Source organism: Leucoraja erinacea, chromosome 43 (assembly GCF_028641065.1).
Source record: "Leucoraja erinacea ecotype New England chromosome 43, Leri_hhj_1, whole genome shotgun sequence".
Taxonomy (NCBI): domain Eukaryota; kingdom Metazoa; phylum Chordata; class Chondrichthyes; order Rajiformes; family Rajidae; genus Leucoraja; species Leucoraja erinaceus.
The window spans coordinates 1,878,875-1,896,968 of record NC_073419.1 but is presented as its reverse complement, the minus strand read 5'-3'; the positions used below and the strand labels follow the sequence as shown (position 1 = coordinate 1,896,968).

Below are 18,094 nucleotides of genomic sequence, written 5' to 3'. Positions count from 1 at the left end.
CATGATGACATTGAATGGCGGTGCTGGCTCGAAGGGCCGAAGGGCCGACTCCTGCACCTATTGTCTATTGTCTCCCTAGCGTCTAAAGCTGGGTTTATTGCGATTTAAAATTACTCTGGTCTGTTTTTGCTTCAGACTATTCAAATACCTTTGCTGTTGTATTTCACATTTGCAGGAACCGGTTGAATTGCCGGTGACGGTGAGACCTGCAGCAAATCATTCTACAGACACAACCCAAATACTTTGGTGATGCCGAGCTGGAAGGGAATGTTACAAGTGAGAAGATGGGAGGGCAGGCGACTCACAGTAAAATATTCCCATTTTTGTCATGTCACCTTCAAATTAAAAAATCTCAAGATTCAAGAGAGTTTATTGTCATGTGTCCCTGATAGGACAATGAAATTCTTGCTTTGCTTCAGCACACAGACACAGTAGGCATTGACTACAAAACAGATCAGTGTGTCCATATAGGGGGTTGCACGAAAGGTCACTGGGTCAGAGGGCTCGATGCATGGAGCCGCTAAATCCAACTGGAAGACATCCGTCACTTCCGGTATATGTTATTAATGCCAGAAACGCATACTTTCCTACCTGTTAAAAACCGCCAATATGTTGAATTTTTGCGCTGAAAAAAATTGTGGGAGTCGGGGTAAGTGTGAGAGACATGTACCCAACTTCAGAATTCCAAAAGTGAAGCGAAATGAAGCTATAGAGAAGCGAGAACTGAAGGGACTACAGCAGCTTGGTAAACATTGAAAATATTGGGAATTATCGCGTTTGCTCACTGCATTTCATCAAGTAAGGCATTATTTGTGTTTTTTCTCGATTCCATTGGTATCTAAAAAGTCTCAGAAGTGATAAATCTGGCTGCAAATTTTTCTTCAGATGCGTTTTCATTTTGTATGTAAAAATCCACGAGAACCATGGGCGATTAAAAAAAATTACAGTCAGATTTATCACTTCTGAAACTTTTTAGATGCCAAAGGAATCAAGAAAAAACACAAATAATGCCTTAGTTGATGAAATGCAGTGAAAAAACGGCCAATATTTGCTAAGCACTCTGGCTGTTGTTGTCCCTTCAGCTCTCGTTTCTATCTATCGTCATTTCTCCTCACTTTTGGAATTCTGAAGTAGGCTAAATGTCTCTCACGCTTATCCCGATTTCTATAATTATTTACAGCGCAAAAATGGACAATTTCAGCGGTGGGGTTTTAACGGGCCCGCTACGCTGGAAACAATAGTAAGTGCCTACCTGCAGTTCATCGCGTGTACTCCATTTGGAGTAGTGTAGCAACAGTACGGGTCATGGGTCGTGACCCGGCTGCATTTTTTGTTGTTGCTTGGATTGAGTTGATTAATGAATTTTGAGGAAATATCAATGGGAAATTTACGAATATGTCACCAAAGGCAGTGGAGGCCAATTCACTGGATGTTTTCAAGAGCGAGTTCTGGGCCTGTCCCACTTACGCGACTTTTTCGCTGACTGCCGGCACCCGTCATAGGTCGTTACAGGTGGCCAAACATTTTCAACATTGAAAATCCAGCGGCGACCAGAACAAGGTACGACTCTTTGAGTGACTACTCACGACCATAAAGGCGTCACCCCACGACAGGAGCAGAGAGGTTCTACTGCAGTTGTACAGGGTCTTGGTGAGACCACACCTGGAGTATTGCGTACAGTTTTGGTCTCCAAATCTGAGGAAGGACATTATTGCCATAGAGGGAGTGCAGAGACGGTTAGAAGCACCAGACTGATTCCATGGGATGTCAGGACTGTCTTATGAAGAAAGACTGGATAGACTGGTTTATACTCTCTAGAATTTAGGAGATTGAGAGGGGATCTTATAGAAACTTACAAATTCTTAAGGGGTTGGACAGGCTAGATGCAGGAAGATTTGCTCCCGATGTTGGGGAAGTCCAGGACAAGGGGTCACAGTTTAAGGATAAAGGGGAAATCGTTTAAAACCGAGATGAGAAGATCTGTTTTACACGCAGAGAGTGGTGAATCTCTGGAACTCTCTGCCACAAGAGGGTAGTTGAGGCCAGTTCATTGGCTATATTTAAGAGGGAGTTAGATGTGGCCCTTGTGGCTAAGGGGATCAGGGGGTATGGAGAGAAGGCAGGTACGGGATACTGAGTTGGATGATCAGCCATGATCATATTGAATGGCGGTGCAGGCTCGAAGGGCCGAATGGCCTACTCCTGCACCTAATTTCTATGTTTCTATGTTTCTATGACAGCTTAATCAAGCATTATTAGTAAGGCGCTGATCAGTCAAATGTGTCAAATCTAGACGCCAGTCAGGCATAAGGTGGAATTTGCAGATAAATGAGGCAAAGATAGACATTATACGTTTCAATAAGATCCCGACTCATCCTTCTAAATTGCAGAGTATACAAGCCCAGCGGCTCCATTCTCTCAGCATATGACAGTCCCGCCATCCTGGGAATTAACCTTGTGAACTTTTCATAGCCCTTGCTTTCCCTCTCCATCCCCTTCCCAGTTCTCCCACCAGTCTTACTGTCTCCGACCACATTCTATATCTGTCCCGCCCTCTCCCCCAACATCAGTCTGAAGAAGGGTCTCGACCCGAAACGTCGCCCGTTCCTTCTCTCCAGAGATACTGCCTCACCCGCTGAGTTAATCCAGCATTTTGTGTCTACCTTTGATTTAAACCAGCATCTGCAGTTCTTTCTTACACGTATTACCTGATCTGTTCGGATAGCATGCAAAACAAAGCTGGTTCCTTGGTACACCTAATAATAAATCTAACCCTATATGGAACGAGCTGCCAGAGGAGGTAGTTGGGGCAGTTACTATGACAACATTTAAAATACACCTGGACAGCTACATGGATAGAACAGGGTTGGAGGGATATGGGCCAAATGTAGGCAGGTGGGACTAGTGTAGATGGGACATGTTGTCTGGTGTGGGAGGGCAGGACTGAAGGGCCTGTTTCCACACTGCATCACTACGAGTACAATCCATGTAGATGCACATAATCTCTTGCCCAGAGTAGGGGAATCGAGGACCAGGGGACATCGGTTGAAGGTGAAGGGGAAAAGATTTAACTGGAATCTGAGGGGTAACTTTTTCACACAGGCGTATGGAACAAGCTGCCAGAGGAGGTAGTTGAGGCTGGGACTATCCCAAAGTTTAAAAAACAGTTAGACAGGTACATGGATAGGACAGGTTTGGAGGGATATGGACCAAGGTGGGTCTGGTGTAGCTGGGACATTGTCTGAAGAAGGGTTTTGACCCGAAACGTCTTGATAGATGCTGCCCCACCCGCTGAGTTTCTCCAGCATTTTTGTCTACATTGTTGGCCAGTATGGGCAAGTTGGGCCGAAGGGCCCGTTTCCACACTGTATCTGTATCTCGCCATGACTCCGGGTACAACAGACAGGTGGAGCAATGGGGAACTGGGGTAAGCGGGCGGCTCAGGCAGACAGACAGAGTGTGGGTGGTGTGTGTGAGAGAGTGAAGCCGGTGCAGAGACTGAGACCAGGTTTACCTGCTGCTGCTGCTGGATCCCCGCGGCACTGGACGTGAGGATGTCGCTCAGCTGCGGGAACATGTCGACCCCGGGGACTGGGGCTCATCCCCTGGAGATCAAAGATTATAGAGGAGCAAGATAGACCACTCCTCTCAAGATAGAAATCCTCTAGAATCTTTGCAGGAGCTGGAGATGGAGCCCGAAGGAGATGGAGCCCAAAGATCCTGGAGCTGGAGCTGCCCCACAGGAGCCAATCACTGCCCAGCCACCTGTATCCAATCACACTCACCCCCACTGTATCCAATCACACTCACCCCACACTGTATCCAATCACACTGTATCCACCCCCACTGTATCCAATCAATGTATCTCCGTCCCACGTGACCAGCGCACTGTATCCAATCACACTCACCCCCACTGTATCCAATCACACTCACACCCCACACTGTATCCAATGTATCCAATCAATGTATCCAATCTCCGTCCAATCGTGACCAGCCCCGCACTATAATCCAATCACCCTCACCCCCACTGTATCCAATCACACTCACCCCCACTGTATCCAATCACACTGTATCCAACTCACACTGTATCCAATCACACTCACCCCACTGTATCCAATCACACTCACCCCACTGTATCCAATCACACTCACCCCACTGTATCCAGTCACACTCACCCCACTGTATCCAATCACACTCACCCCCACTGTATCCAATCACACTCACCCCACTGTATCCAATCACACTCACCCCCCACTGTATCCAATCCAATCACACCCAACCCACTCACTACTGTATCCAATCACGCAGCTCGCCCCCTCCCCCTCTTCACGTCCTCACCACCCCCCTACTTTCCTCCTCCCTCTCCCCCACCCTCCCCACTGCACCCCTAGCTCGCCCTCCCCCCCCTCCTCCTCCATCCCTCCCTCCCCCTCCCCCTTCCTCCCCACCCCCTCTCCCCCCCCACCCCACACACTCCCCTCCCCCTCACTCCCTCTCTACCCCCGAATCCCCTCACCCTCTCCCTCTCCTCAGAGAAAAAAAAAAAGGGATTCCCCTCCCCTCTCCCACACTCCCCTCCCCTCACCCTCTCTCCCCTCCCCTCACCCTCTCTACCTCCCCTCCCTACCAAAGATACCAGAGGTATATTTTGCTGCTCTAGTATCTTTGAATTTTATTTTAAAGCTCCTCTAGTATCTAGTAACGGCTCGATTGTAATCATGTATTGTCTTTCTCCTGACTGGTTAGCACGCAACAAAAAGCTTTTCACTGTACCTCGGTACATGTGACAATAAACTGAACTGTAAATTAAATAAAGTTATGGTCATATTATTAGTACAGACTTTTAAATTGAGAATCATTTCCTCAGAGATTCAGGGACCTCCCCTTCCCCCATTGACTGATCTCTCCCCCCCCCCCCCCCCTGAAAATTGCACTACTGCTACTATATATACATATATATATTTTACTATTCCATTATTCTGTGTTTGCATTTTCGGGTGAGATGCCAACTGCATTTCATTGTCTCTGTACTTGTACACTGCACAATGCAATAAGGTTTGAATCTGAATCTGAATATGAGGGACAGTTTCTTCCCAGCTGTTATCAGGCAACTGTACGAAACAGCAGTCCTGAGCTACCATCTACCTCACTGGAGACCCTCGGACTATGTACAAATTGACAGGATTTAATCTAAGAGCCAGACGTTCAGATAAACATGTTTTGCAATCTGACAAAATGTTCAGCAAACTCTAATATATTAATAATTAACAGTTTTCAATGCCATTGCAAATGTTTGTGAGTGTGGGGATCTGCCTCGCATCAGAGTACATAGTCCTGGGTTCCGTGTACTCATGGTGGGATGATGAAGACTTTGCAGAAGATTGCTTTGGTGGTTGGATGCCTTTCTCTGGCTTTTGTCGCTTCTTCTGCTCGCTCCACCGGGAGAGAAGTGGCTTTGGCAGCCGTGGATCGCTACAACAATCTGACCGCACCAACCAGCCCATTCAAGCTGCTCCAGGTTACTGTTGTGAAGACCCAGGTAATGTGTGGGCCTCGGGACATGGGGAGCTCATTGAGCGTGGATGCGATCAAGCATAAATGTAATGTTTTAAGAAGGAACTGCAGATGCTGGAAAATCGAACGCAGACAAAAATGCTGGAGAAACTCAGCGGGTGAGGCAGCATCTATGGAGCGAAGGAAATAGGCAAAGTTTCGGGTGGAGACTTTTCTTCAGACAATGTCCCAGCTACACTAGTCCCACGTGCCTGAGGGGTAACATTTTCACACAGAGGGTGGTGGGTGTACGGAACGAGCTGCCAGAGGAGGTAGTTGTGGCTGGGACTATCCCAATGTTTAAGAAGCAGTTAGACAGGTACATGGATAGGACAGGTTTGGAGGGATATGGACTAGGCGCAGTCTGAAGAAGGGTCTCGACCTGAAACATTGCCGTTTTCCTTCGCTCCATAGATGCTGCCTCACCCCTTGAATTTCTCCAGCCTTTTTGTCTACCAAGCATAAATGTGGGGTAGAAGCATCAAATGTATAGAAAGGTTAGAGTGCTGAAACTTATTATCGAACGGGGTTGGGTGCAGTCAGCAAGTGGGGGCGCTGTTTTATGTTTTAACTTTTAAACGGCAATAACTTGTAAAATATAGATCGATATGAACATTACTCGTTTCATTGGCACCACTGGACAATGGTGAGTCGGGTGGCCCAAAATGGTGGTGTTATCCTGTACCATGCTTGCGCAAATTGAGGTGCAAACAAACAAACAAGCAAGATGAGAGTTTTAGTTATATACTAGAGTAAGTGGGACCCGCTGAGTCCCAGCTTCACACTGGAGGGCTGGTCCCCCAAAGCAATATTCCACCTCTCCACCAATTCCAGTGAGGCTTTCTGGAGTGTTAGTATGGGTGTTGTGGGCTGAAGAGACTGGTTTCCAGAGGGCTAGTATGGACATTGTGGGCCAAATGGATTCTTGGGCTGGCAGCTCAGTCACTCAAGCCTGGTGTGCTGGCAGCTCACTCACTCACGGCTGGTGGGCTGGCAGTTGACTCATGGCTATTCCTTGAAATTCCAAGCAGAGTGCCTCACCAAATTCAAATGAAGTTTCCTACCGTTTCAAGCAGGGTGCAAGGCCACCAAATTCAAAAACAGCTTCCTACCGTTTCAAGCAGAGTGCTAGGCCACCAATTTCCAAAGCAGATTCATACCATTTCAAGCAGGGTGCAAGGCCACCAAGGTTACCTCTCCCTCCCCCATCTTGTAGAGACTGAGCCATGCCCACACTTCCGGGTTTTATAGTCCCTCCACGCTCCCACCGGAAGGGGCGTGGCCTTCATGGGGTGATTGACAGAAGAGAGAATCACAACATTTTTTAACCACTAATAACTCTTTTATTTTTCATCGATGGGAAAAATCCACTTGTTCTGCGCAGCAGAGGGGGACTCTGGGTAAGATGGCCAAAAATCACAGCCGTACTTGGTAACGTTTTTTCTAAAATCAGTGCAAACAGGAAGTGGTCAAGATGAGGCTTCTAATTATATAGTTTATTGAACAGGGTTGGGTGCAGTCAGTTCTTGTGAACTAGAGATGCAAGGAACTGCAGGTGCTGGAACCTGGTGCAAAAACACAAACTGCTGGAGGAACTCAGCGGGTCAGGCACCATCTGTGGAGAACATGGACCGATGTTTTCTCCAGATGTTCCGGTTTCCCCCCCACATTCCAAAAGACGTGGGGGTTTGTAGGTAAATTGGCTTCTGTAAATTGTTCTTGGTTTGTAGGATGGAACTAGTGCATGGGTGTGTGGTTGGCATGGACTCGGTGGGCTGAAGGGCCTGTTTCTAGGTTGCCTCTAGCAAAGTAAACTAATGTTTACTTACAGAGATGCTGCCTGACCCGCTGAGTTACTCCAGCACTCTGTGAAACATCACCTATCCATGTTCTCCACAGATGCTGCCTGACCCGCTGAGTTACTCCAGCACTCTGTGAAACATCACCTATCCATTTTCTCCCCAGATGCTGCCTGACCCGCTGAGTTACTCCAGCACTCTGTGAAACGTCACCTATCCATGTTCTCCACAGATGCTGCCTGACCCGCTGAGTTAATCCAGCACTGTGTGAAACGTCACCTATCCATGTTCTCCACAGATGCTGCCTGACTCGGAGTTACTCCAGCACTCTGTGAAACGTCACCTATCCATGTTCTCCACAGATGCTGCCTGACCCGCTGAGTTACTCCAGCACTCTGTGAAACGTCACCTATCCATGTTCTCCACAGATGCTGCCTGACCCGCTGAGTTACTCCAGCGCTCTGTGTCTGTTTGCACAATCTCTGACTTAGTTACTGATAATTGTTTTTGCTATTTCATTTTCTCTCCAGACTAAGTCTCATCGAACCATGTATGAAGTTAACTTCCTTACGATGGAGACATTCTGTAATCCAGATGGGGTGGTCATGGATGTATCCGATTGTCCTTTCAAGGAGAATGGTGTAAGTAGACATTGCAAACTTACTCATTCCAAGTTTTGAATTGAATTGACTACTTTATTCTCACAGGTGACAAGTTGCAGTGAAATTCATTGCTTGCAACACGAGTAGTTGCCCATGCTTACAAAATTCCTTCCGGTGGGGAGAGGGAGAGACAGAGAGAGAGACATAGAGACAGAGACAGAAAAGGGGGAGAGACATAGAGAGAGAGAGAGAGAGAGAAGAGAGAGAGACAGAGAGAGAGACAGGGAGAGACAGGGAGAGAGACAGGGAGAGGCGGAGAGGGACGGAGAGACATGGAGAGACGCGGAGAGAGACAGAGAGAGGTGCGGAGAGACAGAGAGAGAGAGAAAGAGAGAGAGAGAGAGACAGGAAGAGAGACGGAGAGAGACAGAGAGAGACAGAGAGAGACAGGGAGAGAGACAGAGAGAGGCGGAGTGGGGCGGAGAGAGATGGAGAGACACGGAGAGAGACAGAGAGAGAGAGGTGCGGAGAGGCAGAGAGACAGAGAGAGAGAGAAAGAGATAGAGAGAGACAGACAGAGAGAGACAGAGAGAGACCGAGAGAGGTGCGGAGAGAGACAGAGAGAGGTGCGGAGAGAGACAGAGAGAGGTGCGGAGAGGCGGAGAGACAGAGAGAGGCAAAGAGAGAGAAAATCTCTCACCTTGGTTTATTGTCACGTGCACCAAGGTACAGTGAAAACATCTTTTGTTGCATGCTCTCCAGTCAGCGGAGAGACTCGGAGAGATTCAAGTCACGGCAACCCTTTGCCACGCAAGCCCAAGAGCTGCTCTGCACAACACCGGCTGATGCTTCTAACTTCTAAGGCCGCCTGGGTCAAGATGAGATGGAGAGGTCAGCGGAACCATCTAGGCTACACCAGTACACCAATGACCCCATGGACATCCCTGGCCAGTACCTGCCCTGAAAGAGGTGGACAACCCTCAACTGCTTGAGGACGGGCGTCGGACGCTACGGAGTAGCGATGTAGAGGTGGGGCCTCGTGGACAGTGAGCGCCTCCTGCCAGTGTGGGGACCCAACACAGACAGTGGAGCACATGGTCACCAGTTGCCCCAAACACCGGTTGGCCACCGAATGGTGAACGAGGTCTGATTGACCTGGACAATGGCACGTTGGCCTGGCTCGCCTCAACGGAGCTGCAGGTCTAAAAGACACACGACAGAAGAAGAAGTGGAGAGACAACGCATCCATTCACAGCGTATAGATTTTCACACTTCTCCACCTCTTGCCTGATGGGAGAGGGGAGAAGAGGGAGTGACTGGGGTCCAGTGGCCAGAGATAGAGAGAGAGAGAGTGTTAGTTAGTTAGTTAGTTAGTTAGTTAGTTAGTTAGTTAGTTAGTTAGTTAGTTAGTGACCTCGCACCACCCGGCGTGGCTTTAATGGCCGCGGGACAATCGCCATCGCCAGCCGGGGGCTTTGACTTTGACTCTGACATCGGGGGGGGGGAGAGTGCAGTGGAGAGATAAGTTTATTAGGCCTTCCATCACAGCGATGTGATGGATGTTTATGTAAATTATGTTGTGTCTTGGGTCTATGTGTTTGTAATGTATGGCTGCAGAAACGGCATTTCGTTTGGACCTCAAGGGGTCCAAATGACAATTAAATGTATCTCTTGTAGTTAGTTAGTTAGTTAGTTAGTTAGTTAGTTAGTTAGTTAGTTAGTTAGTTAGTTAGTTGATTGATGGTACAGATTGGGGATGATCACATTGAATGGCGGTGCTGGTTGGAAGGGCCGAATGCCTACTCCTGCACCTATTGTGTATTATCTATTCAACACTAATGTGGAGAGTACGTCAGTGGAGATGAGGGACGGAGCTACAGTAAAGAAGTCTGAAGAAGGTCCTGACTGATAATGCTACTGTCCAGGTCCTCCAGGGATGTTGCCTGATCCACTGAGGTAGCCCCTCAGCCTCTGGGGTTCCAGAGAGAACAGTCCACGTTTGCCCAACCTCTCCATTGTGTATGTACTTAGCCCTTGTCAACTCCCTGTCAAATCTAATGAACAATAAGTGTGGGAAGGAACTGCAGATGCTGGAGAGAGACAACAAAAAGCTGGAGTAACTCAGCGGGACAGGCAGCATCTCTGGAGAGAAGGGATGGGTAACGTTTCGGGACGGGACCCTTCAAAGAGTAGCCGGAAGCCAGAGGATTGGGAAACTTTCATAGGACAACAGAAGGAAACAAAACGGACAATACGGGCTGAAAAGATGAAGTACGAGGTGAAGCTGGCCAGGAATATAAAGAAGGACAGTAAAAGCTTCTTTAGCTATGTTAAGGGAAAAAGAGTAGCAAAGTCAAATGTGGGTCCCTTGAAGGCAGACACGGGTGAAATTATTATGGGTAACAAGGAAATGGCAGATGAGTTGAACAGGTACTTTGAATCTGTCTTCACTAAGGAAGACACAAACAATCTCACAGATGTACTGGAGGACAGAGGATCTAAGGGGGTAGAGGAACTGAAATAAATTTTCATTAGGCAAGAAATAGTATTGGGTAGGCTAATGGGACTGAAGTATGAGAAATCCCCTGGACCAGATTGTCTGCATCCCAGGGTCCTCAGGGAGGTGGTTCTAGAAATAGTGGACGCATTGGTGATCATTTTCCAATGTTCAATAGATTCAGGATCAGTTCCTGTGGATTGGAGGATAGCTAATGTTATCACACTTTTCAAGAAAGGGGCGAGAGAGAAAACGGGGAATTACAGACCATTTAGCCTGACTTTGGTGGTGGGAAAGATGCTGGAGTCAATTATTAAACAGGTAATAATGGGGCATTTGGATAGCAGTAAAAGGATTAGTCAGCATGGATTTATGAAAGGGAAATCATGCTTGACTAATCTTCTGGAATTTTTTGAGGATGTGACAAGTAAAATGGATGAAGGGAAGCCAGTGAATGTAGTGTATCTAGACTTTCAGAAAGCCTTTGATAAGGTCCCGCACGGGAGACTGGTGACTAAAATTAGAGCACATGATATTGGGGGAAGGGTGTTGACATGGATAGAAAATTGGTTGGCAGACATAAAGCAAAGAGTAGGAGTGAACGGGTCCTTTCCAGAATGGCAGGCAGTGGCGAGCGGAATGCCGCAAGGCTCGGTGTTGGGGCCGCAACTGTTTACCATATATATTAATGATTTGGAAGAGGGAATTAGAAACAACACTAGCAAGTTTGCGGATGACACAAAGCTGGGTGGCAGTGTGAACTGTGAAGAGGATGTTAGGAGGCTGCAGGGTGACCTGGACAGGTTGAGTGAGTGGGCAGATGCGTGGCAGATCCAGTATAATATAGATAAATGTGAGGTTATCCACTTTGGCGGCAAAAACAAGGGGGCTGATTATTATCTCAATGGGGTTAGTTTAGGTAAGGGGGAGGTGCAGCGAGACCTGGGTGTCCTTGTACACCAGTCATTGAAAGTTGGCGTGCAGGTACAGCAGGCAGTGAAGAAAGCTAATGGAATGTTTAAGAAGGAACTGCAGATGCTGGAGAATCGAAGGTTACACAAAAAAGCTGGAGAAACTCAGCGGGTGCAGCAGCATCTATGGAGCGAAGGAAATAGGCAACGTTTCGGGCCGAAACCCTTCTTCAGACTGATCGGAGGCGGGGGTGGGCGGGGACAAGAAAGGGAAAAGGAGGAGGAGCCTGAAGGCTGGGGGATGGGAGGAGACAGCAGGGGGACTGAGGAAGGGGAGGAGACAGCAAGGACTAACAAAATTGGGAGAATTCGATGTTCATGCCCCCAGGATGCAGACTCCCCAAACGGAATATGAGGTGCTGTTCCTCCAATTTCCGGTGCTGCTCGCTGTGGCCATGGAGGAGACCCAGGACAGAGAGGTCGGAGACGGAGTGGGAGGGGGAGTTGAAGTGCTGAGCCACCGGGAGGTCAGCTTGGTTATTGTGGACCGAGCGGAGGTGTTCGGCGAAACGATCGCCCAACCTCCGCTTGGTCTAACCGATATAGATCTGCTGACATCTAGAGCAGCGGACGCAATAGATGAGGTTGGAAGAGATGCAGGTAAACCTCTGTCGCTCCTGGAACGATTGCTTGGGTCCTTGAACGGAGTCGAGGGGGGAGGTAAAGGGACAAGTGTTGCATCTCTTGCGGTTGCAAGGGAAAGTGCCTGGGGAGGGGGTGGTACGAGAGGGAAGGGAAGAATTGACAAGGGAGTTATGGAGGGAGCGGTCTTTGTGGAAGTCAAATATGGGGGAGATGGGAAGATGTGGCGAGTGGTGGGGTCACGTTGGAGGTGGCGAAACTGACGGGAGGATTACTTGTTGTATGTGACGGCTGGTGGGGTGAAAGGTGAGGACTAGGGGGACTCGGCCCTTGTTGCGAGTGGGGGGATGGAATGGAATGGAATGTTGGCCTTCATAACAAGAGGATTTCAGTATAGGAGTAGAGAGGTTCTTCTGCAGTTGTACAGGGCTCTGGTGAGACACATCTGGAGTATTGTGTACAGTTTTGGTCTCCTAATTTGAGGAAGGACATCCTTGTGATTGAGGTAGTGCAGCGTAGGTTCACGAGATTGATCCCTGGGATGACGGGACTGTCATATGAGGAAAGATTGAAAAGACTAGGCTTGTATTCACTGGAGTTTAGAAGGATAAGGGGGGGATCTTGTAGAAACATATAAAATTATAAAACGACTGGACAAGCTAGATGCAGGAAAAATGTTCCCAATGTTGGGCGAGTCCAGAACCAGGGACCACAGTCTTAGAATAAAGGGGAGGTCATTTAAGACTGAGGTGAGAAAAAACGTTTTCACCCAGAGAGTTGTGAATTTGTGGAATTCCTTGCCACAGAGGGTAGTGGAGGCCAAATCACTGGATGGATTTAAGAGAGAGTTAGATAGAGCTCTAGTGGCTAGTGGAATCAAGGGATATGAGGAGGCAGGCAGGCACGGGTTATTGATTGGGGACGATCAGCCATGATCACAATGAATGGCGGTGCTGGCTTGAAGGGCCGAATGGCCTCCTCCTGCACCTATTTTCTATGTTTCAAACTAAAAGTCACAGGGAAGGGAAACGAGGGACGTAAACGATGCAGGTTTAAACAAATGAATGAAAGATATGCAAAAAAGTTACCATGATAAAGGAATCAAGAATGATCTCGACCCGAAACGTCACCCATTCCTTCTCTCCAGAGATGCTGCCTGTCCCGCTGAGTTACTCCAGCATTCTGTGTCGACCTTCTCTTTCACAATGACCTTAGTTACTAAGGGGATTCTATGAAAGTAATGTTATATTCTCGTTTCCTCCACACCAGGTGAAGATGAAGTGTGTCACAAGAGCTGTACAATCTCGAAGTCCCACACAACTTAGATTCCACGGTGTCGAATGTCACCAGGTTCCGGTGAGAGTCGCGCAGAAAATACAACGGGAAAAAAACCTTCATTTCGCAGGTTTAAGGTGAAGGGGAAAAGATTGAATAGGAACTAGACCAGTGGGGCCCCGTCCCCCAATGTGTTGGGGGGTGGGGGGGGGGTGGGGGTGGGGGGGGGGGGGGGGGGCGTGATGTCACAGGGGAGGGCTGGTCCCCGAACGCAATAGTCCACCTCCCACCCATAGGTTCTTCTTCTTCTTCTTGCGTAAGGCGTGCGCAGCCTAAAGTTGTAGGACAACTTGCTCTATTTAATCTTACTTGATTCACCACTCTCTGTGTGAAAAATGTTTTCCTCATCTCGGTCCTAAAAGATTTCCCCCTTATCCTTAAACTGTGCGGCCCCTTGTTCTGGACTTCCCCAACATCGGGAACAATCTTCCTGCATCAAGCCTGTCCAACCCCTTAAGAATTATGTACGTTTCTATAAGATCCCCCCTCAACCTTCTAAATTCTAGCGAGTACAAGCCGAGTCTATCCAGTCTTTCTTCATATGAAAGTTCTGACATCCCAGGAATCAGTCTGGTGAACCTTCTCTGTACTCCCTCGACAGCAAGAATGTCTTTCCTCAGATTAGGAGACCAAAACTGTACGCAATACTCCAGGTGTGGTCTCACCAAGACCCTGTACAACTGCAGTAGAACCTCCCTGCTCCTATACTCAAATCCTTTTGCTATGATCCTTTTCCCTTCGTCGAAACAGGGTGGACCACGTAAAGGTTGCAATCTTCCACCCCACCCAAAGGTTCCAATATTAACCACTCCATGGAGAGGGGGGGAGGGGGTGGGTTTAGAAGGAGGAGGGGTGGGTGAGGGAAGTGGGGTAGAGAGGGCCTGGAACTCGGCCTAGTTCTCGTACACGACCTGGCCCTGGCTGTAGGCCCAGGCTGGTCCTTGGTTCCAGCAGCAGCAGCAGCTTCTTTCTCTGCCCCTGTCACGGCCCCATCCCAAGCCCCGGGCTTGGCCCTCACTCCAGCTCCAGGCTCAGATCCAGCCCAGGCCCAGTCGCCGGGCTCGGCCTAGCGGCAGCAACCTCCCCACCAGGCACCAGGCAGCCGGCAGCTGCCACCACTCCTCATTCACCGCCAACACTGGAGTGGCCCTCCCTCCCTCCCTCCCTCCCCCTCCCTCCCGTCCCGTCCTGCCCCGTCACGTCCTGCCTGGCTAGTGCATTGGCACGTCAGTCGGATTCTTTCCCCCAAAATGGGCGAGTTTGGGCTGTTTTTTAAAAGTTGAAGGATGAAAAAGTTCTGAAATATCGGTGGAAATACGATAGGAAGATGTTTATCACCTCCAGTGGAAAAATGTGAGTAGATGGGGAGAAGGCAGGAACGGGGTACAAATTGGGGATAGACAATAGACGCAGGAGTAGGCCATTCGCCCCTTCGAGCCAGCACCGCCATTCAATGTGATCATGGCTGATCATCCCCAATCAGTACCCCATTCCTGCCTTCTCCCCATATCCCCTGACTCCACTATCTTTAAGAGCCCTATCTAGCTCTCTCTTGAAAGTATCCAGAGAACCGGCCTCCACCGCCCTCTGAGGCAGAGAATTCCACAGACTCACAATTCTCTGTGCGAAAAAGTGTTTACTCGTCTCCGTTCTAAATGGCTTATCCCTTATTCTTAAACTGTGGCCCTTGGTTCTGGACTCCCCCAACATCGGGAACATGTTTCCTGCCTCTAGCGTGTGTCCAAGCCCTTAACAATCTTATATGTTTCAATGAGATTCCCTCTCATCCTTCTAAACTCCAGAGAGTACAAGCCCAGCTGCTCCATTCTCTCAGCATATGACAGTCCCACCATCCCGGGAATTAACCTTGTAAACCTACGCTGCACTCCCTCAATAGCAAGAATGTCCTTCCTCAAATTAGGGGACCAAAACTGCACACAATCAGCCATGATCACATTGAATGGCGGTGCTGGCTCGAAGGGCCGAATGGCCTACTCCTGCACCAATATCTAAATATCTAAACTTCAAGAGTTCAGAGTCTTTCCTTTGAACATCACAGAAGACACTATCAAGGTGTCCTATTTTAGGCCAACATAACATATCTCTAAAGCTGGGTTCATTGCGATTTACAATTACTTTGGTCTCTTTTTGCTTCAGACTATTCAAATAGCTTTGCTGTTGTATTTCTCGTTTGCAGGAACAGGTTGATTTGCCGGTGTTGGCGAGACAGGAGGGCTGACCTCAACATTGTCCACATCTTCATCGCAAACCTACAGCGAATCATTCTACAGACACAACCTAAATACTTTGGCGACACTGAGCTGGGAGAGAATGTTCCGAATGAAAAGCTGGGAGGGGCGGCGACTCAGAGTAAAATATTTCCTTTTTTGAAAATTCCTGCCAATCTTTCTGTCATGTCACCTTCAAATAAAAATATCTATAATTCAATTCAGCAATGTTTGCAGTTCACTAATTGCAGTATAATATAGATAAATGTGAGGTTATTCACGAAAAAAGGGGGCAGATTATTATCTCAATGGGGTTAGGTTAGGTAAGGGGGAGATGCAGCGAGACCTGGGTGTCCTTGTACACCAATCACTGAAAGTTGGCAATCAGGTACAGCAGGCAGTGATGAATGCAAATAGAAAGATTAAACGAAAACTTACCGTTTGATCTTTATTTGACGAGAAGTTAAAGTGAGGGACTACGTGAAGAGCCTGCCAGTCCGCATGCGCTTCAATCTTCAGAGCAACTGTATGAAACCACAGACCAGTTGCAGGACTTAAACTATAGAAAGACTAACAAGACTAGAGTTACCGGATGATCTTTATGAGAAGTAGGATTGGGATTGGAGGGCACGTAATCCCTCACTTCAACTTCTCATAAAATAAAGATCAAACTTCAAACGGTAATTTTTCGTTTAATCTTTCCATTTTATATCGAAGTCACGTGAGTGACTACGTGAAGCCTTCAAAGCTCTGTGGTTTCATGCAGTGGGCCAGTCTATATGTGGACACAAGATACAAGATACAAGATAAATTTAATTGTCACGATGGCACAGTGAAATGAATTCCCATACAGCCATACAATAAAAATAAACAGGACTCAACACACTATAGAATTCAACACAAACCATCCCCACACAGCAGAACCAAAGTTTCCCACTGTGTGGGAAGGCACCAAAGTCAGTCTTCTTCCTCCACTGTTCCCCGTGGTCAGGGTCTCCCCAAGCCCTCCGCAGTTGCAGCTACGGGCGGCCCGATGTCCAGGACCGCTCGCCGGGTTGATACCAGTCCGACGTCGGGGCTGTGGGACGTCCTCAGCGGCGCGGACACCAGAGTCGGCCCCCTCCTACCGGAGTCGGTGGCTTCCAAAGTCCGCAGGCCGCGCCGGGTGGAGACTGCTGCTGTAGGCCCTCTGCAATGCGCCCCAGGACTCCACGATGTTGTTCAGCACTGTCCGCGTTGGAAGCTCTCCGCACCAGAGCTTCACGATGTTGGAGCAACAGCCCAACGCTCCGGAGGTCCAAACGGCGACCCAGGTAGGCATCGCCCGCTCCGCGGTGACTCCAGCGCTGCGCCGCCGCTGTAGCAGCCCTGGTCCGGTTTCCGGTCCCCGGCAGGAAAGGCCGCTCCCATCCAGGTGGTAGGCCGCGAGGTGGGGGGCGAGGACGCGACTCGGAGAAATAGTCGCGTCCCCGCCAGGAAGAGACTTGGAGACGGTTTCCCCCTTACCCTGCCCCCCTCCCCCACATAGAAAAGTAAAAGTTTCCCCCTAAAACAGACTTTAGACTAACTAAAAATAATAAAAAAGATAGAAATGACATACAGGCTGTAGGTAGAGGCTGCTGCCAGGGCAGCGCCCCTAGTGGGACAGTGCACCGATCAACCATACATGGTTGAAAGAAAAACCATACTTCATTGAAACATAATGTTAAATTGCATACATGTACATGCTTTTTAATAGAAGCAATCCCTTTACCTCAGGGATAAACAATTGTCTTAATCAACACAACTTAAAATTCTATTAGCAAATAAACCTGGCCTGTTAATTGCTTTATTGTAAAACTTCTGAAAAGTGCGCTCATCTGCCCATCCTGGTGTTGCAAGAATGTGATCCAGCGAAACCACCATTTTATTTGCTGCTGATGTAGCTGCAGCCCTGGTGGAGTGAGATGTGAAAATATCAGTATCCACTCCCGCATCTGATAACAAACATTTTATCCACCTAGAAATGGTTTGCACCGTTACCCTTTTGTGTGGCTCTTTATAACTTATGAAGACAGCTTGTTCGTTACCGCGAAGGTTTTTTGTAACCTCGATGTATTTCTTTACATAAGTAACCACGCACAATCACCGATCTGGTGGATACAGCTCTAATTTGTATCCCAACGCACCTGACCTGCTCTGCTTTATCAATTCATTTACGTAAAAGACCTCTGGCTGGGTCTAAATTGAGTAGGCCTGGTACTCCAACTAGCCTCAGCGAAACGGTTCCTGCTGCTTGTCATATTGGGGTGATATCACGGACTGCTGGAGCCTTAACCATATAGGGTGTTTTAACCATACCTGCAGCAGGCTTCAACTCGTCCTGAAAGTCTTTGACTTGCTTACATAAATCTTCTCCGAAGAGATAGTTCGCAGGCTGCACATTACTGGCCCTGCATAAGTTTGCAAATTTAGGATTTATTTCGGTCCTAATGGCATCTTTATGTACGCAGTTGAGCTCGAAATGAGTATTACATAACAGTGCCAT

General features: G+C 48.3%; 1 protein-coding gene across 1 annotated transcript; it reads left to right on the top strand.

Moving 5' to 3' along the window:
• The first annotated feature begins 5,144 nt into the window (after nucleotides 1-5,144).
• Nucleotides 5,145-15,787, top strand: LOC129714863 (cathelicidin-2-like). Its single transcript, XM_055664703.1, has 4 exons — nucleotides 5,145-5,539; nucleotides 7,883-7,993; nucleotides 13,274-13,360; nucleotides 15,537-15,787. Exons 1-4 carry the CDS (start codon nucleotides 5,360-5,362, stop codon nucleotides 15,576-15,578), a joined length of 420 nt encoding a protein of 139 aa, XP_055520678.1. The 5' UTR covers nucleotides 5,145-5,359; the 3' UTR covers nucleotides 15,579-15,787.
• The last annotated feature ends 2,307 nt before the right edge of the window (nucleotides 15,788-18,094 follow it).